This window comes from Hippoglossus hippoglossus, chromosome 4 (assembly GCF_009819705.1).
Source record: "Hippoglossus hippoglossus isolate fHipHip1 chromosome 4, fHipHip1.pri, whole genome shotgun sequence".
Taxonomy (NCBI): Eukaryota; Metazoa; Chordata; class Actinopteri; order Pleuronectiformes; family Pleuronectidae; genus Hippoglossus; species Hippoglossus hippoglossus.
In genome coordinates this window covers 21130997-21155561 of record NC_047154.1, presented here as the reverse complement: position 1 = coordinate 21155561, position 24565 = coordinate 21130997, and the positions used below count along the sequence as shown (strand labels likewise).

General features: G+C 44.1%; 1 protein-coding gene across 7 annotated transcripts in view; it reads right to left on the bottom strand.

Annotated features, from left to right (window-relative positions):
- pde4ba (phosphodiesterase 4B, cAMP-specific a) overlaps positions 1-24565 on the bottom strand; it is a 150633-nt gene that overhangs the window by 9754 nt on the left and 116314 nt on the right. For 5 of the 7 annotated variants that reach the window (XM_034582044.1, XM_034582046.1, XM_034582045.1 and 2 more), the window contains one exon: positions 10641-10753. In XM_034582044.1, coding sequence (XP_034437935.1) covers positions 10641-10753 — 113 coding nt within the window. Of the gene's footprint in view, positions 1-668; positions 1307-5857; positions 6127-10640; positions 10754-24565 lie in introns of those variants that run through there. The other 2 variants (XM_034582049.1, XM_034582050.1) reach the window with 2 other exon arrangements.

Genomic DNA, 24565 nt, shown 5'->3' with positions numbered 1-24565 from the left:
TACTGCGTACAATCTTATTTCCCTCTCCATTTTCCCTTTAATTAAGTGTGGATCATTATTTGTGCCACCAGTGGGGAGGCCATCACATTTTAATAACCCTCAATTCACTATTTTATTACGCTGAATCACATTTTTGGGGTTTTACTTGCGTCAGTGTGCAAGAATCTCAATGATGTCAAGAGGAAAATCTGCACACTGCTCCCCGCATTCCCCTTCGTACCCACATTTCTGCTGATTTCCATGTGTATTCTCATATTATAGATATATGGGACAGATAATGGGGACAGATTTGACAGTACACAGAGATCCAGGCACTGCAGCGTAGCAGCTGTCTATGACAGGCTGATGCATGCGCGTGCACACACATACACACATACAAACAGACACACGGCTCTGCAGAGGGCTCAAGATGGAGCCTGAGCCACAGAACACCATTCTGTCACCCACCCCCCACCCCCACCCCCCTCATCCTCCCCAGCATGAAGGAAATATTTCTTGGTGCAATTACACAAACAGAATATTCTGAAAAGATGCACAACAACAACAGATCATATGAAAATGGTTCATTTCTGCAGAAACAGCTTGTGATAAAACAGCAACGCATCTCAGAGAGGTGCAATGAAACGAGTGCGGTATCCCGACGAGCTACGTAGATAAGCGCCACACACCTTAATGTAACCCCAAGACACCGACAGCAGGTAATTGGCTTCAGGCATTTTGGACCCGGTTTTCTCGTTCCCACACAAAGCCAGAACTGTAATCCAATGGGGGGAAAAAAAGAACAGAGGCAGATGAACAGGATTCTTTTCCGATGCCCAAAAAAAATCCCCTCTTCTCTCCTCTTGCGTTTCTCTTCTCAGCAGCTAAGAGAGCAGCTCGATGACGTCTCACTCTCCCTCTCAGCAGCAGAAAAGGGCCAGCTCTGAGGCTCCATGCCTGGGGACGGAAGGACGGATGGATGCAGGGGACAAGCGGGCGCAGTGGCCAGGCTCGGCGAGGAGGAGGAGGAGATCCAGCAGGGCTCGGTGGATCGGCTGGAGCAGCAGCAGCTGAAGCCGTGAGCTGGGGACTCTCAGCACACTGATGAATAATGGAGAAGGAGCGAGGAAGGGAGGAGGGAAAAAAAACCAGTGATGGAGACGGGAGGAGGAGGGAGTGAGGCAGCGATGCTCATCTGACTGGAGGGGGGGTTCCTCCGCTGGATTTGTCTTGCTTCGCTGCTCGCACTGATGTAGCGCTCACGCCCCCTCCTACCCTGCTCCTCTCTCTCTCTCTCTCTCCATGTTCCTCCATGTTCCTCCCATCTTTCATTCCCTCCCTCATCCATCTCTTTTTCCCCTGCTGTAATCTGCCAGCCATAGCAACACTATTCAGAACACATGATTTGACAGAAAGTGGGGAGAAGGGGGGAACCCTGATTACAGCTTTCCATCAGTGTAGTGAAGGGAGTGATTGATATTTGATATCCACACATGGATTCCAGATGTAACTCTTTGATTTTCCAGCTGTGCAAGTGCTGCGGATAAATCCTCTTCAATTTCCAGCCCCTGTAATTACCTCTGAAAGTGTTTTTTTTCTTTTTTGTGAAGGAATGTCATCGAGCCTCCCCTCCTCAGTGAGACAATGAGGCCTGAGGATGTTTTGAGGAACCACAATTGCAGTGGCAGTATTTCTATCGGCCATTATCTCTATAATCATCCGCTCCTCTCCCGCTCTCCAGTCGTCTCCTGACATCCCCGAGTGCAGCAGCCATTGTGGGCAACTCAAAAGCCTGTTCATTATACGCATCCCATAATAATATTAGATGCTGTCAGGGTGTCTGTGGAAGACTATTTTTAAACAGCTGAGAGACGACCAGAGAGGGGGAAGAAAAGAAGGGAGGGAGAGAGAGAAAAGGAGGGATGGGAGATAATTGCATCCTTCCCCAATTTAGATGACACCAGGCCACGGTTTCTCTTACTGCCTGAGCGTGAGTGTGTGTGTGTTGTGTGTGTGTGTGTGTACACACCAATTACCAGAACACCCCAACGCCATAGCAACAGCATCAGTCAGCCAGTGTATGGTTGTTGGGAGAGGAGGAGATAGGAGAGGAGATAGGAGAGGAGGCTTCCCCTTTTCCTTCTCAGGCAGACATGTGGTGCAGCTGCTGAGCTGTCACAAGGACGCCGCACGCCACACACATCGCCTTGGCTCATCCACCAATGCCCCCCCTCCTTCCTTCCCTTCCCTCCCTCCCTCCCTCCCCCTGCTCCATCTCTCCCTCACTCTCCACCACTTACATGTCAATTTCTCTCCTGGCTGCCACTGCCTCAGTCATCAATCTCTCTGTCTGTCTGGCTCCCTGGCAGAATCAATGGGCTGTCCTTGGAGCAGGTGTTGATACTGCTGCAGTGTACAAGGCTCGGGCCACCTGACTGGAATATACTGTAACATCAGTGCCACTGGCCTGTATCGAGGAGGGCTCGTGCATTTGCTTTTTTGTCAATCGTCACGACTCTGTCTGGCGAAGCAGTCGAGCTGCAATTGCCTCCGCTAATAAGAAAATGTCCACAGCTCTGATCACTGCAGAGCGTCAAACCACGGGGAGCTGTAAACAGAAGCTCCCCGACCATTCAAGCCCAATATACAGTTGGGAAAAGATGAGGGGACGATCAAAGCTTCCCTGAGAGGATCCCGGATTATCCTCCCACTGAGGGAAAGAACCAGAAGAAGGGAGGCGGGACGCAGGAGAGGACGGGAACAAATAAATAAATAAATGCAAAAACAAGGGGGAGAGAGGGGAAGGGAAGCTCTTTATATAATAGCTCGCTGCATAATATATAAAGAAACCTAAAATGACAGCGGGGGATGTCTCTGTGCGATGTGTCGAACAGCTATATGCTTCCCCCGGAGGCTAAAAGAAAAGCCTCAGCGCACACCAACAGCAGCAGCCTACAGATTCCATTATCTGCATTCAAGCCCAGTTTATGGTGACATGGCACATGCTCATGTTCATATGTTTCAGGCAGTGTGTGTTTCCCATGTTTTTACTCACTCGGGAGCTAAAGGCAGCCCAACACCATGAGACAGGCGTAATATCAGCCTATTAGAGCTCTGTGGGTACCTCTTTTTTTTTACATATCCACATCTTTCTTATTCTGTTATTCTATTATTTTTACATCCCTCCATCCTCTGGCATCTTTTCTTATTTTCTTTTTCTGTGTCACTACCTGCCATTCATCATTTCTACCCTGCCCTCTTTTGCCCCACTTTCATTCACTCATATTGCCATCCTTTCGTTCTTTTGTCTTTTAGCTCCTTAACTACATCTCCTAACCTGTCACATCCTCCCCCCCCTCTCTCTCTCTCTCTCTCTCTCTCTCGGCTTGCAGGGGTTGTGTTGTTTCAGCAGAGAGCTGCAGTGACAGAGGCAGTGGATGTGAATGGAGCCTGTGGTACTTCATCGTGAGAAAGAGAGAGAGAGAGAAGGGGGGGGGGGGGGGGGGACACAACGCTGAGCCTCCTCCATTCAGGCGTGATCCTATCGGACAGCTCACTGCGGAGGGCGGTCAGGCGGACAGGTAGGCAGGAAGGCAGACACGGAGTTTCCCTCCGACACGTGACTCTGATGTTTTGCACTCACAGCAACACGCCTCTGTTATCTGACCATGCAGCCACGATGCATCAAGCTGTATTTACTGTCATTTTTAATGCTGATTCTCATGTTTGATCTATGCATTAACACGATAATAATGGTAATTTTTATGATGAGCATATTGTCTTTTTTATAAATTATACGGAGCATTACTGATTTACTTTGGATCGATTTTCTGTGTCCTTGCCACTGTTAGAAATACTTAAAATTGCCTAAAACATCATGTAAGGCCTGAATCCCAGCACCAGCTTCTTCCCCTCAGAATGAAGTTGTGCCTTTGAGCCACAAGTGGGCGCTCTATGCTCAGCGTGCCGTGTTCAGAGAACAGTGACCCTGTGACCCTGCAGTGACAGAACATACAACTGCAACAGGGGCTTTGACTATATATCAACTTCCTTTGCCACATATGAAAACATACAATTTCAAAATTTGATAAATAATAAAAATGTACCCAAACAACTATGTAGTGACAACAAAGACTAGAAACTTTCACTAAACTGAATCTCTGTTTCCAAGAAATTATGAAAATCAAATGATGAAATCTCGTCTTTGCATTTTTCAGTCTCATAAACAATCCAGGTCACATTCACCCATTCACACAGCGCTTGTTCTGTACATATAGAGATGAACCACTTCTCTGACACTCACTCACTCAAAAACCTATGGTTCATCATCAGGGGCTTTTTGATTCAGCCTTTTGCCCAATGACACAGTGGACAAGAGGAACCATCGACCTGCCGATTCAGCGGCTGTGGCTCTCCATACATCATACACACAGTATACGTCGCTGCTGGCTGACTTATGCACTCAGGTTTTCTTTTGCAGATGTTGCAAGGTGGCGACGTGTGTGTTAAGACTTGCTGTGACATAACTGCAATAATAATAATCAGGAACTCTACCTACGTATGACCTGTGCGTGTAGGGTAGGGGTATAGACGACTCAGAGCAGCCTCTCACTTCCTCTTACTCACGCACTCATGCTTATGTGTCTGCATGAGAAGGCATGGATTCATGTAAATGTGTCTCTGAAGCTTGGAAGTATTGAAAAAAAAAAACAGGAGGCAGAAACTGAAGGAGAAATGCGTAAGTGTGAGCGATTTCTCAGCTGAGTGAATCATTCCCATCACACCCAGCATCGCTGGAGTCTGATGTGGTCTGCAACACCGCATTTGTCTGGATGAGAGCAGTTAACAGGCTGCACGGCCGCTGCTTCAAACCAAAAGTCAAATACCGCAGCGTTTTAACAGAAGTCATGTACGTATGCAAGAAGTCACAGAATGATTTATGGGACTCTCTACATCCCCTGTTTGAACGGACCGACCTTGGAGCAGCACCAAACCACATCACAGCTCCAGAAACTCTCTCTTCCCCCTGCGTGACCCGAGTGTTTGGACTCAGCCAGAACATGGGAGAAAAAAAAAGAAAAGCTCTCTCGAGGCATTTGTTCTTAAAAAGCTCACGTATCAGCTTCCTTGTGTGAATCCACAGTCACTTTACTTATTACCCACCAACTTGATTATACACAAGATTCTTCTGAGACCAGAGAAAGACAAACAAACATGCTCATTTCTCTAAAAGGACTTTTTCTCGCCTGTTTTTCGAGCCTTTGCTAAGCCGTTCCACCAAGTACCAGCTAGTCGTGCATGATTTATAACTTGAGGAAATCAGTTTGTTCCAAGGAGAACAAAACAGCATCTGCAATGAAATGTCCCCATAACTTAGTCTCAGACTTTTAAAGGCACATTAGCTGACACTCAAAACACAACATGGAGATACGGAGACAAGACTGCAAGATCAGCACTGAGTTTAACTCAGATGTTTGAGAAAACATCTGTGTATTGGTGTTTTAACTGCAAAAGATCTATATACAGCTTCGTATTCAAGGATGTAAAAAAAATTCTCAAAAGTAGAATTCATGCACCAGTCTCGTGTTGCTCAAAGTTTAAAAAAATATAGTTACAAATTTATAGAATTGTTTTTACAGCTCCAGAAACTAAACATCACACACTTACCAAAGGCAGAAAACCACATGTTCACAATGCGATTTAATGATAAATCATAACCACAGGAAGTATCTGTTGAAAATGTCAACGACAACACATGAAAGTCCCATCATGTTGAAGCACGGCACAAAAGTTAAGCACCCCGAAGCCAGCACCGGACAGTCCATGTTCAGGACACCAGAACAAGTCAGAACTTGAGAAGAAACTCTATCAAACTCACCTTCCTCCAGCCATTCAACTTCCCCAGTTTCCTCTCTTTCTTGTCAAAGCAGCAGGCTCCCATGTTTTCTGAGTTCAGAGCAGAGGGCTTCTGTCTGTTTTAAGTGTCTGTCTCAGTCTGACTACAGCATGAGTAAAAGGACCAAGCTTCGGCTCTGACGCTGGGAAACGCCACAGCTCCAGTGACTCACTTTGGGCTGTGAGGTCTGACTAGGCTTTACCTCACACCCTGTGTGTGTGTGTGTGTGTGTGTGTGTGTATGTGTAGCAATGGCTGAGAGAAAGAGAGGGAGAGACACACACACACACACACTTCTTCATGGGGGTAGTCCCGCCTCCTGCCTCTTCTTAGTCCTGCAGCTGCAGTCACAGCCCAGAGGTTCACTGTCAATATGGCAATGATCATTTTGGTGACTACAACGTTTCCTGTTACATGAATGTGATGGATTTCCTTGAACTTCAATTACAAAAATGAATAAGTGGAATTTGTTGAGATAAACAATGTTCAGGAGTTTGCTGGTAGTCTGGGCTGCTTTATTCTCATGTTTTATTTATGCATGACTGTGTATTAAAGGTCTGAAGCATAATACATCAACAAATGGTCTTGTGTGACATATTTCTATTCTGTTCATACAACACATGTAGTCTTAAGAAAAAGCCCAAGGTTTAAGGTTTTAAATGAGACTGCAACTAACTTATTTTATTGACCGATTGATCAGCTGATTCGTTTTTGGATTTATTTTGGCTTTAAAATTTCAATTAAAGTGAATAATGCCAATAACGGTTTCTCAGAGCCCAAAGAAATGATTTAAAATGTCTTTAGAGATGCAATTATAGTTGATCAGTCAATGTAAATATATGGAATCTGTAACTATTGAGAGTTCATGAATTATTTAAGTAATCTTTAAATCAAAAATACAAAATATACATCGGTTCCAGGTTCTCATATTCAAGAATTTGTGTTTTTTTGGGGGCTGACGTGATGGTAAATTAAATTATTTGGGCGTTGCAGACAGTTGGTTGGACAAGACATTTGATGATGTTACCAGGAACTGAATTAGATTTCTGATGCTTTACTGATCAAATCAAGAAAATAACCGTTAGTTGCAGCTCTAAAATGTCTTGTGCAACCCCAAACCTCTAATAAAAGTATGTACACAAGAGAAAAGCAGCAGATCTTCAAGCTTTAAAAGCTCTTGTACCTACTGCTCATCTCTGCTCTCGAATTTACAGTCCACAATTCAGATAAATTCATGATGTAATAATATCAAACGCAGAAAATCTTTATATTTCCGAAGCTGGTAAATGTCACAAACAATCATCCAAACCCCCGTTGACACATTGTTCACTCAACAGAAGACGTACAGTCTCCACACGGACGCAGATGCTCCAGCTCCAAACAGGCCTTGACCCGTGTCTGCAGCTACACACAACACAGAGGACAGTCACGTACTGTAAGTCCTCAGCAGCGGCAGCCCCCTGCACTTCACCTCGGAGGTACGACAGCAGCTTCTCCAGTTACACCTCCCGCCTACTCGAGTTTCACGCTCCTGCTTGAATAACAGATTTTCCATCCTAAATACAACAGGTAGTCGGGGGGGGTCACATTAGCTGATTGGCACGCTCCTGTTAATGGAGCCGGGCCGAGAGTCGTGGCCCACATGACAAAGGGGCAGCGGTTGTGTAATGTTATAGTTTACTGTCAAAACAGGCTGAGGACTAAGATAGGTCAGATGTCAGTGGGATTAACCTGCTGTGGGTATGTGCACAGACTCGTACACAAACAAACGCACACCAGACAGACACGTCTGATTCCTTATCAATGTCCTATCCGCTGATGGTTACGTGTCCGGACGCACACGCCATCCACACGCCAATGTCACATCAGCGAGAGAGGGTCACACAATACGCACACACCGCGCCACCTGATACACTTCACTGTGCATCGGTCACATCCGGCTCTGTTGTTTAGTTCTCACTAAAACTCAATTATTTACATTCATCAATTAGCTTTTTGAAATATCTGACCAAGAATAAAACATAAATCTCCCATAATAACGTGTCACACAGAATTTAATGTGAGATAAAACATTAAAAAGGTGCAATTAAGTGCCGACTTCTGAGCTTTACATGTCAACTTTTTGATCAACGTCGATCTGCTGAAGTGAAATTTAAAGTCTAACACAGTATTTTCTGGAAAGCACAAGTCTCCTTTAGTTATTCTATTATTGAGATATTTAGGAATTTCTCAAAGCTCGCGGCTCCTGAAATGAATCATCACCTGCAGATACATTTTCACGCAATCCTGACAGTTTTCTCTGGGATTGTGAAAGTACAGTTTCCAGTAAGATCCCAGTAAGCTCACAAATGACGGTGGATATATGGGCGGCCGTGGATCATGAAGTAGAACGGGTCCTCCACCGTTTAGAAGGACAGTGGTTCAATCCCCGGCTCCTCGAGTTCATGTGGATCAATCCCCAGCATGCCTTGTGTCCTTGGGCAAACCTAAATTGACGCAGTAGTGTGTGTGAATACTGCTCGGTAGAAAAAAGCACTGTGTTTTCAAGCAGTGAGTGAATATGACTTGCACTGTACTTGTCTTGAAAAACAAGTGGGTACGTTTCTTACTGTGTGGGAAAACCTTGGGCTCTATTGTGACCATCTAAGTGTATGTGCTGTGTAGCATATGCAAGGTACTTTAAAATCCAGGTAAATGTGCACTTTGGCGGATTTGTATCATAATGGCCGATTTGCCAGGTGGCGAGTGAAACACGTTTGCTCGTGCACAAAGTAAAAGCACAGGAGCCGATCATCTGTGTGCGGCAGAGTGAACACACACGTGCACCCTCCTATGCAGGAGCTTGAAATAACCAAACCAGGTCTGTTGGTCAAGATAGCGATCGCTTTCCGCTGCATCAAGATAGCGCCGTGCCGACAATGCACCTGACCACACCAACAACAACCAACGCACCCCCCGTGGATGCTCAAATTAGCTCAAGTGCATTTTATATTTAAGGAACAAGTGCACTGGACCAGAAAATGACAATGGTCTGAAACAAACAGAGACACACTTTACGTCAAGAGTAAGATGGAGCCGATAGTCTCGTTCTGCTTGGACTTACTCACATTGTCCTCCTTCTATTTACTCTCTGTCTCTTCTGTTCTTTTGTCCTTTAAGGCCTTCTGTCATTGTCCACCTTTTTAAAAGAAAAATGTTTAACAGTTTTTATTCTGCGTGTCAGTCGTTCTCCTTCGTCTTAACGGAAACCAGTCCAGCTGGGTGTGTGTCGACATGACGACAGCACTGGGATGAATTAATACGACCGTTAACCAGTGATGGGACGTCTATTGTCGTCTGGAGAGAGAGAGAGAGCAGTGGACCAGGAAGGAGACAGGAAGAGAGAGTCACTCTGTGCGCTCACTCACACACACACACACACACACACACACACACACACACACACACACACACACACACACACGTCCTCTCTCTTCCGCTGTACTTTATTGTGTTTGACCCTCTGCAGGACCACTTGCATCCTGTTGTCCGGTTTTATGAGAAATAACAAGCTTTTCCTCTCGGCTCACTCAAACAAACAGTTTTCAGCAAACAGACGCAGCTGCCGCTCCGCACCATACAGCAGCATGACGTGGTTTTTACTGCCACAAGCAAAACATACAAACACTTTACTACTCAACATTTTGAGTCAACAAAAAAGAGGAGACTGAACCTTCCTCTATAGCAGCGTATTGACTACTTTTAATTAAGTTAAATCTGCAACAAAGATGGCAACGCATCCGTCTTCCGTGTAATAAAAGAGCAGCATATACGGTGCCACCACAAAAATTAGTCTCAGCCCAGGCCCAACAGTCTCCTTAAATTACATCAAGCTGCAGCAAATTGCACAAACGCAGATATCACATCCCTAAATGTGAGTTTTTCATTATGATCCATGAAAAAGTCATTTATCCATCCGCTGATCCTGATCCAAATTTAATCAGTTGTTCCTTGACCCATACCACATCCTTCCACCAAGTTTCATGGTAATCCTTTTTTGAGTTTTTTGTGTAATGCTGCCAACTAACATACAAACAAACCCGCATGGAAATGTAGCCTGCTTGTTGGAGTCTTAGATACATGCACAGATCAGTTGTTGCAGTGCAAAGAAACCGAAATACAAAGCTGAACATTACTCAGCACCAGCTTCTGTCAATGAGCAGCACAGTTGTTACTTGTGTCCAGAACCAGGATATGCACCTTGGTGGGTCTCACACACACCGACTGTACAGTAGAAACAGAAAAACCACTGGACGATGAAAAGTTGAAAGACGAAAAAAAAGGTCCAAGAGAGAAAAACACACATTTTCCTTTTGTCAGAAACATTAATGCTTGAAATAAAGTTCTGCGTTTGAGGAGAAATGAGCCGACATGCAGGCCGCCTTGATCATCAGTGAACGCTCATGCACACTCTGCTTCCTGCTGCAGGCCACAACCCTAACTCCTCCTTCTTACTGTACATGTTTAGACTATTAATACCGTTGACTTTGTTTGGGTCATGTCCTGCTCGGCCGCAGTATCTCTGGATTCTGTACATTCACATGTTCATTTGGGGAATTCATTCTCCAAGCAGCTGCTCGGGTTTCTCCCTCACAGAGCAAGAACCTTTAGAACAGCTGCAAAAAAAGAAACTCAGTTCCTTCTCAAAAGTTTCTCTCAGTGAAGTAAAGTGAAGGCGACATTGTGCTTTTTTCCACACAAACAGTCAAAGATGCAGCCTGTCCTACCTTGTTAGAGGCCATGTCGCTGACGGAGCGGTAGGTCTGGATGGTCTCCAGCTGGTCCAGACACCAGTCCAACTCCTCCATCGTCTCCGTGGCCAGCTTCTGGTACGCCTCATCTGTCAACAAGCAGCCAGCACACAGAGACACACAGTCAGAACAGACGGTGCACATGGAGCTGCCCTGCCACTCCCAGGCAACATCCACCCACGGGTCCCGCTCGTGGAGCCTGCTGCCGCTGCCGCTGCCGCCGCTGCAGAGGAGGGGGAGAGGCTGGAGGTGGCACCCGGCTGCAGCGCGCCCTCGTCATGAGGAGATGTAGCCGCGGGTGAGCTGGAGGGAGTCGCAGCTGTCAGAGGGAAGCTGGGCCCTAAGCTCACACACTTTTCTCTTAGTGGATGCATGTGTTTGTGTGCGTGACCCCTCCACCCAATAGGCCTTTGCTCATTTACCCCCAAGTTTAGGAAACCAGACACCCCCCCCTCCCCTCTCATCGCAACACACAGACTTTACCCCACTTCAGCGAGCAGACACCTTTAGATCTACCCACACACACACACACACACACACACACACACGTATATACACACATCTTATCACATTTAATCCAGAGTTTTGTGCTAACTTTGAATCACCTGCTGTCTCTGACACACACATACAGTACATGGGCAGATAACACAGATTAGTTTCCATTATTTAAACACTGCAATCACTTCTGATGGTTGACAAAAGACAGATGAGAGATAAGTTCAACGAGATGTGATTCTGTGGACAAATCCACTTGTTTATCTGACAAAGGCCCGATCACAAACAGTACAGTCACAGAATTAAAGGAACTGACGAATGTGTTTACTGTACCAGAATCATATTTCCAGATTGACCATTAAGCAACAGCCAGGGGGGGTAGGATATCACCGGATTCTTTACCGTCATGTCTTTGTAATACATTGGTGATTGTTGGTGAATCTATTCGTTATTTTGTCAATGAAATGTCAGAACATTTTAAATCATAAGTCACAAGGTGACGTCTTCAACTTTTTGTTTTGTTTTACCGTCAGACAAAAAAAAACAACATTTTAACAAGAAAAGTCTTCACACAGTTTGACATTTTTTCCTTTAAACAGAAAAGGTCAAAATATTGGTTTTCTAACAGATTAATTAAAAAGTTAGAGGTTCATAGCCTCTTAAATATGAACTTCTTTCATTCTGGACTACTGTGGAAACACGCTGTTGCAACATGGTGGGCCCTCTCCTGACACACATGAATGCCATATAATTAAGGATTTTACATAGATCCCCTTAAATCCTACACTTGTACACAAATGGGGCCAAATATTATTGAATAAAATAAAAGGAGTGTGCAAAAAAGGTGTGGTACCTTGTGCTTATAAAGCAGCATATTTAAGATTTAAAAAAGACATCAAAGACCAAAAAACTTTGTCATAGTTCGTCATAGTTCTTGATTTTCTGAGGAACCTATACCTTAAATTTGTTAGCAGAAGAACAATAATTCTGTGCATGAGCAGTTAAAAAGAAAAGAAAGTGTGTTGAAACCGCTACTGACATTTGTCTTGCAAGAACTCGTTTTTCAACCGTGCTCCTGCGGTTAAACTGTGTTTTTCAAACAACTGCAATTGTGCGTCAAGGTTGGAGTGACTCCGTGTTGGAAAGCAGAGGGGGTGTGTGATGAGGTTGGACTAACACACACACACACACATATATATACATACACAACACAACGTCTGCTGCCCTTAGTATCGTGTGTACTCCAGGTCTCCTAGCTGCAGAGCACAACATGGCAGCAGGGTGTGCACTGCGGCGACCTTAGCGCGGCCACGTAGAATGTGTCCCCCGCTCTGATCTCCTCGCCATCAAAGACACGGGCCTGTTTGCTCTCCCAAACATGAGAGGCACCTGGCACTCTGCCCACGGCCGGCCCTCGCTCTGATGAGGGGAGTGAGAGACAGAGAGGGAGTGTGTGTGTGTGTGTGTGTGTGTGTGTGTGTGTGTGTGTGTGTGTGTGTGTGTGTGTGTGTGTGTGTGTGTGTCTGATGTTGAAACGGCTTGCACTCGTTTGAGATTTTTTTCTTTCCAGTATTCCCAACACATTTGAGGTGGTTTGTGTTTTTAGTGGAGCACAGAAAGGCCCTTGTCCCTTTAACAGTTCTCTCGCATGAACTTTTAAACTCTTGTGACAGCGAGAGTTTAAAACTGATGAGACGTTTCTACAGCCGTGCTCTTTGTTGTTTTAAAGGTATTTTGTCTTCCTCTGCAAAAGTCGAATAAAAGAACTTAACTGTAGTTTATGCAATATACAAAAAAGGGATTATAACAACACTTATGATCTGTAAATTGTAGTTTTGTGGCGGGTGTCGTTTCAGTATATTCAATATATTATTCAATATAAGAAATAAATGCACCAGCATTATCATAGACTCATGTTTGGGGGCGTCCGTGGCTCCAGAAGTTACGTCTTTGATTTTCTGTACAAACAGTGTGAAGTGACTTCTTACTGGACTTCTAAGCATCTGCATGAAACATCTAAGTGGCTGATGAGTTAGAAAATATCACATTTTGGATGAAGATCAACGGTACGGGACTTCAGATACGTTCTAAAAAATAAGGAAGCATTTTTAATGAGAAATATCCAATCACAAAGGTTCAGATTCTGCACCGCTCACAGTCCACAGCAGCTGAAGATTAAGCCTCGAAGAGCCGGATAATACACTGAGCAGTTTAAATCAGTTCACATTTGGACTTTTGAGTAAAGTTCGATGGTTGGAGCTACAATAGCTCAGTGTTTCTGTAAGTAGAAGTTTTTTTTGATGAGTGGGTCAACATTTTGTTAGTTTAAAAAATGCTGATTTGTCGCTCTGAGTTTGTTTGCAGGGCTGAAAGGGATCAACACACTGTGAGTCTCACACGGGGCCCCCACAAGCACACAGGGTACGAGACACACTCCTGCCAATGGTTTCACATTATCCCAGTGATCTGCAGGCCCTTGTAATGAGCCATGCGAAGAAGATAGTAAACACACTGGATTCAAAAGACTCTGATTTGCACATCTGTCCGGAACAGTACCGGCCTGTGATCTCGTATTTGGAACCACTCGCCATATGCGACCAAACGGACAGAAAAAGACGACTTCTCAGAAATTTGGAGAAAAATGAAGTGGGTTACAGATGACGATAGTGGGGCGCAGATGTGATCCACACATGCATGTATTTACTTGTGCATGTGTGTGGCAGAGAAGATGCATCGGGGGGGGAAAACTGAAATGCCAGATTGATGGTTTGAGCCCGTAACCGCTTTCATGACTTTGATTTTTGAAAACACAGAAATGGGTACAGAGCCCTAAAATCTGGTTTAGTGACTCTGGACCTAAAACTGGTCACAGGGCCAACTCCTTGTGGGTCCCCACACACTAAATCTCAGCTCTAGGTAGGTGCCAGAGCCACTTAACTATAACGCTTGTATAACAGTTTGACTCTGATCCCTGCCCTGCTGGGGCGCAGAGCCAATACCACCAGTGTTTACTCCAGTGCTGGACCCAGTTTACCACCAGACAAATAAAAGGCAAAGATTTATGCGATTACCATTGAAGCAATTGACTTCGACTCAGTCATTTCTGAGTTAAACTTAATATTAAATACTTCAGAGGAAATGGGGGATGCAAATGAGGAAAAAGTTAATGCCCATCCGATGCCCAAATCATGCTCATCCGTTTCCAGCGTATATAAAACAGAGGGTGTTTAGAAAGTATAATGACACATACATGTTTAACTATTTCCTCTGGTTTTAAAATAAGACATGTTATGCTGCATACCAGCAGCTACTTTAGCTACAGCAGTTTGCACTGTGCATTGTCACAGCTTCAAACTGACCAAGAGAAGCAGCATTCATAAGTCAAATGTCTACACACACACACACACACACACACACACACACACACACACACACACACACACACACACACACACACACACACACACACACACACACACACACACACACACACACACACACACACACACACACACACACACACACACACACACACACAAGGGGATTTCCACTGCCTCTGCCCTGGCCTTTCTGATGAGCACTCAGACCAACTGTGGTCTTAGACTCAGATTCACATGTACAATCCACACACTCGCACATACACAAATCGTCCAAATATACACCAACTGTAATTCATCATCACTGCACTCACACACAAACATGTACTCGCCAGTCGAGGGAGTCTCACCCTTGGTTCAGTAGCTTCGCTTGTACAGAAACATACAATATTACCTACACTGACGAAGTTAACACAACCATTATTAACAGCAAAAATATGTGCTTGAGGCATTTGTCTTGGATTTTTGGTTCCTGTTATCTTATCTGTGAGTTTGTGTTGAAAGACCTGGCAGTTTATTGAAACAGGTCTTTATTACAGTGTCCTCTCTTCACACCCAAAGGCTTCTACATATACACATCAGGTTGAGTCCACAGGACATCAGACCAGAGGAGTTGAACCTGTGTGCATTTGAATATGTGTGTGTGTGCATCTGTCATCCTGTCGTGGGGATAGGGTCAGCTTCCTGCCTGTGATGTGATGGTAGATGCAGCAGAGCAGGAGGGCTGCAGCAGCCTTATCAGCAGCAGTAATCTATACAGTTAAATCATCAGAGCAGACGACGACTGAAGGCACAAACAACACACGCTCATAAACATGCAGGACACGAGGTCGGCGGCGGACAATCTCCCGTTTTCCTCCCATGCAAATTTCTGCTCGCACTTTATTGACCGAGCATTCATCATGTAAACATCCAGCTTTTGATGGGTGACGTGCTGCATTTCCAGTGAACCGCCACCAACAGACCACACACATAAAGAGAAACCAAACTTTGACGTGGGTCAACTGGCAGCAGTGCGGAGAGAGAGAGGGAGAGAGAGAGAGAGAGAGAGAGAGAGAGAGGAGGTGGGGGGGGGAGACATTTCTTAATGGCATCTCTTGCTTTACAAGAAACAGAGAGGAGTTGATCAGAAACCCTCCGTGCGGTTACACAACACTTCCTAACAGGGAGGGCTCTGGTGAGGCCGCTCTGCCGCCGCTCTTCCACTCCTTACAAGCTGAATTATGACTTCACATGCACAACATTGCAAAATCAATCACTGATGAGTATTTCCAAAAGAGGGGAAGAAGGGTGGTGGTGGAGTTTGTGGTTTTGCGATCATGTTATGTGGCGCTGCAGCGTTGGTTGATTAAAACGTTTGAGCGAGCCAGGCTCTGAGAAGTGACAAAATGACATCATGGGTCTGTTTTTGGTTAAGAGTTCATTTACCCGAATTATGTGGCGGCGGCATTAAAAAAAATGATGTCTCAATAGATGGTATCAGGATTTTGTTGGCCTCCGGTGGTGAATAAAAGGGAAATAATGAGTGGACATTCTGTTGCAATGGAGGATTCACATATGGTTTCGCCACGTACACATCCGCAGCTTCAATGGTGATAGAACGGATGAATTTCTCATTCTGGTACGCAGTGTCGGGAAAACACTCTGGGGACATATTCATCTGGTGACCTCCCCAGACGCAGTCACTCGCAGATTTTCGCAAAAATTCTGCTGTGTTGAAATGGTCAAATTAGGCTGAGACGAACTGTTTCAAGAACTCGTTTTGTCACCATTCACGTCTCTGTTGTGTCAGAATTACAAGTTTATATATTTGCTCTCTGTCCCTGACACAGAAAAAAAAACTAGAAGCAAAGATTTCTGCTTTAGACACTTAAACAGCCAGTACAGGGTTGGATTTAAGTCAATGAAGCTGAAATCTCAAATAGCACTGTTCTCTGGTAACTAAAATATTATATTTTATAACTACCCTAATAATAAAAAAATGAATATCTTAAACAAGAAAAAATTCATATGACATATGAAACAAAACATCAATAAATGTAATGTAATTATAAAAACCCAAGTCAAAATGAATTTGGTTGACTCTGCAGGCCAGGAGCAGGGGATCGTTTTTCAACCCTGTGCTGGATGCTTGACACACGAATGCGCTCAGAGGAATCCGTGTCTACAGAGTTAATACTGCATTCTGCCTGCTGAGGATGGTAAAATCATTGTGGATGTTTTTAAAGTCCATCCAAAAACGGGACGGAATTTCTCCCGGTGGTGGTGATGGTCGATCTGACTATGACATACGGTCAATGTTGTGACTGGTTGACCTGTAGTGAACCTGTGGTGAAATCCATGTTGTCATGACGTGTTTGAGGAAAAGAAAGGGACAGTGGGACAAAGAGCGCTGCATATAGCTCTACAATGTAAAATAACATTATGAAACTGTGGTGGGACAAATAAAGTAGCATATATAGGTTATAGTATGTACAACATCAATGTTTGGACATCTTGGTCTGGGCACACGGGTTATTTGCAAGTGAGCGTGTTGTCCTGGTGTCGTTTTCTAAAGTGGTTGTGTAGGAACAAGGGGACTTAGACAAATCTATATTGCATTTTAACTCGTTGGAATGACAGTCCCAGAAATTCACATTCACGTGACTGCTGCTCTGACTTGTGGCTCTTCTGCTTCCATTCAAACTGAAATTAATGTCAGTTCAGACCACAAAACATCTCCCGAAAATACTTTGACTGGGTCACATGTAACGATGAGTGTGTGAGTGTGTGTGGGTGTGTGTGTGTCAGACTTCCTTATGGTTCTCGCGTGCCCGTCTTCCTCCCTCCCCTTGGACACTGTGTTCCCTGTCCTCAACATAACATATACAAGAACACATTCCTGTCTGATTTACTATAGAACTAAGTGGGAAGGAAACATGTAGAGCAATAAATCCGAGCAGCACGTAAAGATTGCCAAAGTTCGGACAGCTGATACCTGATCCCTCGAAGAATCAGAGGTGTAACGGCAGAAAAAAAGACTTTGTGTTGATCAAACTGACTGAATCCAGGTGGAAAGAGTAAACTGGAGGTCTTAAAGCTGTGAGAATTGTATGTTAGATGGTATATCACCACTGGGAGATACTATAATAGAGCACAGGATGTAAAAACGTCCACAAAGCCTCATTTGAACAGGATTTATTTCTCTTCGGGAGTGATTTTTTACAAAACCGGTCTGCGTGATCTTCCATGATTTTAATTCTGCTTGGAAAGTATAGATGTGTAATTTTCCCCCAAATATCTATTGTATGTTGGTCCTTCCTTACCCAAAACTGGGGTCAGAGGCTGACGGGTGAGAGAAGGTCGGTGGTTCGATCCCCTTCGATCCCCTCAGTCGGCATACTAAAGTGTCCTTGGGCACGGAGCCCTAAATTGGCTGCATTCTCCATATAGTGTAAGCCTAATTTGCTGGTTGTTGAGACCAGCAAAGTGCTATACAACTGCAGTCTATTCATCCTTTATACTGCGTAGTTTGTGCAAAAAAGTGGGACTAGAACTAATAATTAACGTTATTGATCCGATTATTTAGTCGTATGTAGTTAAAAATGGTATAAATCAGAGAATTAGCAACCATAACAGGTAAAATGTTACAAACAATGCTTAAAAAAAAATATTCAAGAACTTAATTTATTATCAAACACAGTAAACCAGTTTTTGGTTCAGACCTGCAGTCACATTTCCAGTGAGATTGAGAATAGTGAATTTTACTTGCATGTAAAGTATCTTGGAAAAATCACGTGACCATGTGAATTTTTTACGAATAACTCTAAAATGTCACCCGTAATGATGCTTTTAGTGACAGACGAGCACGGGGGGGCGGGGGGGGAGCTTAAAAGCAAATCCACCGATCATTCCACAAAGTCAGGCCCTGCACATCAGACCGCTGCTCGCACACGTACACATGATTCACACGTGCACGTTGTTCTCACACACTCGGAGATACAGGAGTGATTTACGCATGTGGGAGGTGACAGTGTGGACTGGAGGATAATGCGAGGAGCAAGCTGTGCTCCGAGACTGTCTGACATCACAGGGTCTGAAGGGTCACCGAGGCCTCGGGCGTCTGTCTGCGAACGACAGCGCTCGCTCCTATCTGACTGCTCGTCATGCTTTGGTGTTAAAACCTCAAATGTTTTGTTTCTGTATCTCCCTCGTTCCCTCTGATAAAAGCGCTCGGGCGTCACTGAGGTTGTCGACGAGCGAGTTTGCTCAGAGCACCTACGAGTGTAACACGGCCATGTCCTTGAGCCTCTGTCTCCCTCATGCTCTCCATCTGTTTTGGCCCCTTCGCTCGTTAATGTGCGTTTTCTTTTCTTCCATTGCTCGCCCTTTGACTCTTATAGCTTCTCTACGCTCGAACGTGTTCACACACAAACATGAAACACACAAACACGCAGCAACAGACCAGGCTTTGTCTGTGTTACCTGAGGTGAACTCCCACACTGGGAGCAACAGTACTGACTGGACTGAATGGCCTCCATTGTCACGCTGACTGGCATTTGCCCCTCGGGTTGATTAGCATGGATCGGAGAAGCCATGAACTCCAGGAAGCCAAACTTCTGTCCTTGTCGATGCTGTTTTTTTAGGTTCCAAAGCAGCGTCTGGAGTTAAAACTACAGATGTTTTCTGTCGGAGCGGGGGCAGATCTGATGTCAGGGGTGATGAGAGATTTCTACGATCATCAGGAAAACTTTTACATAATGAGAACAGGCCAGCACGCAGCTGCTCCTGCTGGAGCCAACTCAGCGTCTGTGAAGTCAGAGGAAAACGTTTGATCCCAGACTGAATCAAACCTAATTTAAAACATAGTGATTTGTCTGACTTCGATTTCTCCTCTGACTTTCCTGCATATAAATTGTAACCATAGGGATTGTAAAAAGCTTATACTTATTATTCTATTCATGTTAATTTATGTTGTATACTAAGTTGTTTAACACTGTTTTAGGATCAACTTCATTACCTAATTAAGTTATTTCATCATAAATATTTACATAATGAATATCATATATATATATTTTTGGGGGTGTAATCTGATATGTAGCACATTTAGATTTCTTATTTACATTCCCCTTGCTTTTGGTTCCTTGCTGCCTGTGTTTGAATTAAAAAGACAATTTAAAAAGGTAACAGTGGTGTTGACGTTTTGCAGTTGAGAGAATAAAAAGTCAGGTGTTAAAATGACCCCAGGGGGGGGCGATAATAATCAATAAGGCCGTAGGAAAATATCAGTAACCTGCGAGTTACCCACAGCCCAGAGGACACGCCCCAGCCAGTAATTAGGGTCACGGCATTTTAGCCTCGTGCTGCTCCTTCCAAAGCGACTTAATCGGTCAGTTTTCCCCAAATTACAAAAGCAAATGTATACATTTAGATTTACCATCAATACGATTGACTTGAATATCAATTTGTTTGTAGAGTTCAAAGCATCGAAAACTGCCAACTGCCCTTTACCAAAGGAACCGTCCTTACGAAAACTTTATTGTGACGTTTGGGGATTACCATTATGAACTGTTCCTTTAAATCACAAGCCCAGCAATTACAATCACTGTCATGAAGAGAGATAAGTAAAGGATATTTAGGGAGAATAAAGGGGATATGATTCTGCAGTTACATGATGACTAAAGATGCTTCATGGGACATTGAGTTCTCAGTTTACCTACGTAATGTATGAGTTACATCATTTTAGAAAGTTTGAGTTCTGGCTTTCTAGATGGAACAAGAGATGTAGTTTCATGCCCGCCTGTCACAAGACAGGTCAGGGACCAGGGGGTTGCAGGAGCGGCCCCTCGGACACACAACAGTTTTAATGTGTTGCAGAAGGAGACGTTTACATGGAGGGACTTTCTGTACTCAAACCAGGTCCCTTGTGGATACAGGGATTTGTCTTTCTCTGAAGTAATACAGATAAATCCTCTGTTAGTGCTGTTATTAATGAGTCAAATCAGCTTTCAAGGCCGTTAAGTGCTGTTCTACTTCAGTTATTTTACACCCGGGAAATATAGAAGGTGTGGCAGCTCCCATGAGTTTCCTAAACCAGGGCTCAGATTTATCTCAGGTCTAATTTCAAATAATGAGGAAGTAAACAACCTCAGTGGGCTGATATGTAACTGGACAGGCTCGGTTCATGTGTCGTACCTCCTCTGTTATTTTGGCCTCTGTGTCTGAATTATATTCCATCAAGGCCGAGCGAGAAATCACTTGGGTCCCGACACTTTTCCAGCTGCTGTTGAACTGTTGTCAAGAAAAACCCGACTTGTCTAATTAACATTGTCTTGAGCCTATTTAGCGTGCAGGCCCTGACGTGGGTCCCGGCCAGACGAGTCCGGGTCGGGACGAAGCAGACTTGATGAGCGGGACTGGGGAAGTCACCAGAGGGTTTATGACGAAGGGGTTTGCGTGCAACGAGGGATCAGTGTCTCCAGTAGCATATGAAGACCAGCTGAGACAATCGTGGGATGACCTCAGACGGCATGTCTCCCGTAAGCATGTCGAGTGGGCCGATGCAGTTTACGTGTGCATCCCAGACCACATTCAACAATCAAAGCCAAACAAAAGTTCCCCTCGACTAAACAGACATTTGACAGAAGAAGCAAAGATATCTGGATCCGAACTCTGCCAGAAAATCAGCCACGGTACCGCAGAGTAATGACTACCAAGCCCTGATTTGGCTCTTTTGTTTCCCGGTTGATAATAATCAGGAGGATTTTTATTGAAGAGGGCTATTAAATCTGTGATTATGCAAAAGCTAGTCTCTGTCCTGTTCCACAAAGAGGGCACGGAGGTGGTGGTGGTGGTGGTGGTGGTGGTGTTTTTTGGTGGGGGGGGGAGTCCGAGTGCTTCCCAAATACCCAAACAAAAGCGCCTGTCTGTGAAGCAGAGAGCGTTTGAATCCATCTGCGCTGAGCTGAACAGGCCTTCTGGCAAGGGAATACTTCAGGGGAAGGGCAGCAGTCTACTTTATGACTGTGCTGACGTCAATGGCATAATTCGAATACTTGCAGCGAGCGTGCTTCCAGCTCTCAGAACCTGCTCTCTCTCTCTGTGGCAGGCAGGAGCTAAAACCCGGCGTGGAATTGGACTCCATTAAAACCAAACAACAACTGGAGCGGAGGCCGAAATAGCACAAAACCACATGGAACTCATTTGCTCGGCCGTCAGTCGTCACAAGTGACAGATTGACACATCTTTGGAAAATCCTTGTACATTTACTCGCAGAGGGTGAAATATTACTTCGGTGCAGACCCGTGAAACTTGAACTGATTCCAGGGGAAATAAGTGCTCATATAATTACAGGTTGTACTGTATATGTGAAAAAAAAGGAAGAAGAAATCCAAAGTGACATCAGTTAAACCTCTTTCTATGAAGAGTCATTCTCGTTTACTGAAAGAGGGAAGTGACACTGATTTTGTGTGCAGTGGTGTGCGTCTGTGAGCTTGCATGCATGGGTGTGTGCGTGCATGACAGGAAGAGCACTTTTGAATATTGTTATGATAAAATGTTTTACTTTTTTGACAGGGCATTAAAAAAAAAAAAAAAAAGCCCTCTGTTTATTCAGTAGTGATTTAAGATTTTCTTAGAAAAACAAACAAGCAAAAACTGAGATAGAAACTGAAATCATAATATAATAATTGTATACCCTAAAACTCGACACTTCTGGATACTCTCAGCTCGCACGCCAGATGTGGATGGATAATTTTCCAGCGTTTTGATGACCTCATGACTTACATTGTGGTGTAAGTGAGGATGACACAATTGGACGACGCTGTGATGACCACACACTGAGTGATAAACGACTCCGATTTTGGTTTGCTTGCATGGGGCTGAGAGAAATGGAAGTCTACTGAAAAACGTATACCTGTGGCGAGACTGGCCTGGCAGCGAAAGTGAGCGAATGCAACAACCTCACAAACGTAGAAGTTTATAGGGAAAGTTTCCTTCTGACCTCTAGCGTATTTCATTGGATTACAGTGCAGGTATAAACCAACTCAGGAAGTTGAATTTAATCAACAACTGTTCCGAGATCTGGTTTGTATAAAAGTCTCGACCTGCACTGACGTCCGTGGTCTTTGCGTCTCTCGTCGGCCTTGAGCTGCGTCCAGCTCATCTCACTGAGAGGACACAGAGATACTGTTGGAAGGTTTGTTTGCAAACTGGAAAAAACCGCAGCGGACGGTTTCAGGGCCAAGACAATTTTGGAAAAAAAGACTGAAAACATGTTTGCTCGTTTCACGCAAGCTTGTATCGTAATCAAGAACGACATTATTCTATTTTCCACATGAGGATTTAGGTTACACTCACTGTCTTGAGCTTCTGTCTGTTTTATCATTCGAATAAGGAACTGAGAAGTGACATATAGGACGACTCCACACTGACTCAACCCTTGCACCTGGCCTTTATGAGCGTATATACATACACACACACACAAACACCTCCACAAGCAAGTGGGTCTTTTCCTGAAACTCAGCTTTGGATATCCCTTGGCCGGGAGCCGCGGGTGCCTGTGCCAGCGGGTATAGAGAGCTTTCAGTAGGGTAAATACTTGGCACTGCCGCTTGTTTATGACACAGGACACTTGTAAAGCAGAAGCCATGCCTGCCATTTCGTGCCCCCATTTTAAAACTGGGATCACTTTCAATTAAACCATGAACTCACCACGACCACAATAGAAGCTTATGTCAGACTTTCAAAGAATGAATAAAAGAGAGAGGGATGCACAGAGAATACCGGAGGTCACCGTTTTGGAAAATTCATTCTTTCTTGTTTGTTTCCAGTTATTCTGGAAATGTCAGCGACTGTTTGAGTGGAAACCTCAAACCCTCCTCACGTCGTAGAACACCTGACCGACACTGGAGAGGTCAAGAGGGCAGGGGGACGGAGAAATGTGACCTAGTGCTGGAGGAGACACGGCAATCCGCTGGCACCTTTCTATATCTCAGCACGAGTGTTGACACACAAATACAACCTGCGCTGTAGTAACATGCAATATAATGTGGGCAGACACAGAGACACTGTGGGTTTTAGAGGCAGCTTTGGTTCGTTTCGACTTCTTATCTTTGTAGTTTGTGGTCTATTATTTCTATTGTTAATGTGTGACATCATACACAGCAAAGTAATAAGTAAGATCTGCAAACGTGGCGACATCATAAAAAATAAAGGTAAGAGGAAAGCAAACATCAGGGTTTGTATATGTGAACAATTACAACTGTCACAACTTCTGTTTTCTCTTCTAAATAAGTTTGACTAGATCACAGAAACCTGTTTGATCACCTGACATCTTTTAAGAGCAGATTTCAAGTATTGACGTCGGGGATCACAATCTTATTTACCAATTAGAATGACCCTCAGTGGAGCACATACCTCCGCCAAGGACCATCAGCCCCTTTAAATTCAATCAAGCTGCACCAAATTGCTCAATCTCATATCAGTCCCATTAATATGCCTGTTCTTTTTAAATCAAGAACAAACACTAATCTAATCTAACATTCAATGGCCTCTTTCTTTGCCCTTTCCTAAAAGACTGGTTCTGTAGTTTTTCCACAACCCTGCAGAGCCAGACAAACAGACAACTGCGGTGATAGACTCGAGGGACAAATATGCAAAAACAAAACACAGCACTTACAAATATTGTCTCTTTTGTCTAGACTCAGACATAAATAAACATAGATAGCAACACAAATATTATCTTGGATGTTCTGTACAGTTTAGCTGTTGCTAAAGATTTATGCCAGTTCCATGTAGTAAACTGAACCAAACACACTGACAGAGCTTATGTTGGTTTGCCAATATAAAAGGCTATTTATAAGGAAAATATGGAATATGGTTGGCATATATGATACTTATGATATCAAAAAAAGGGTATCAAAAAAAGGGTTTAATAATAAAAGCTGCAAATGTTTTAAAATAAATTTCAAGGTGATTAATTGACTAAATAACCAAATGATAGCAGTTATTTTATCGTTAGTGTGTTTCCCCCCTTTCATTCGTAACTTC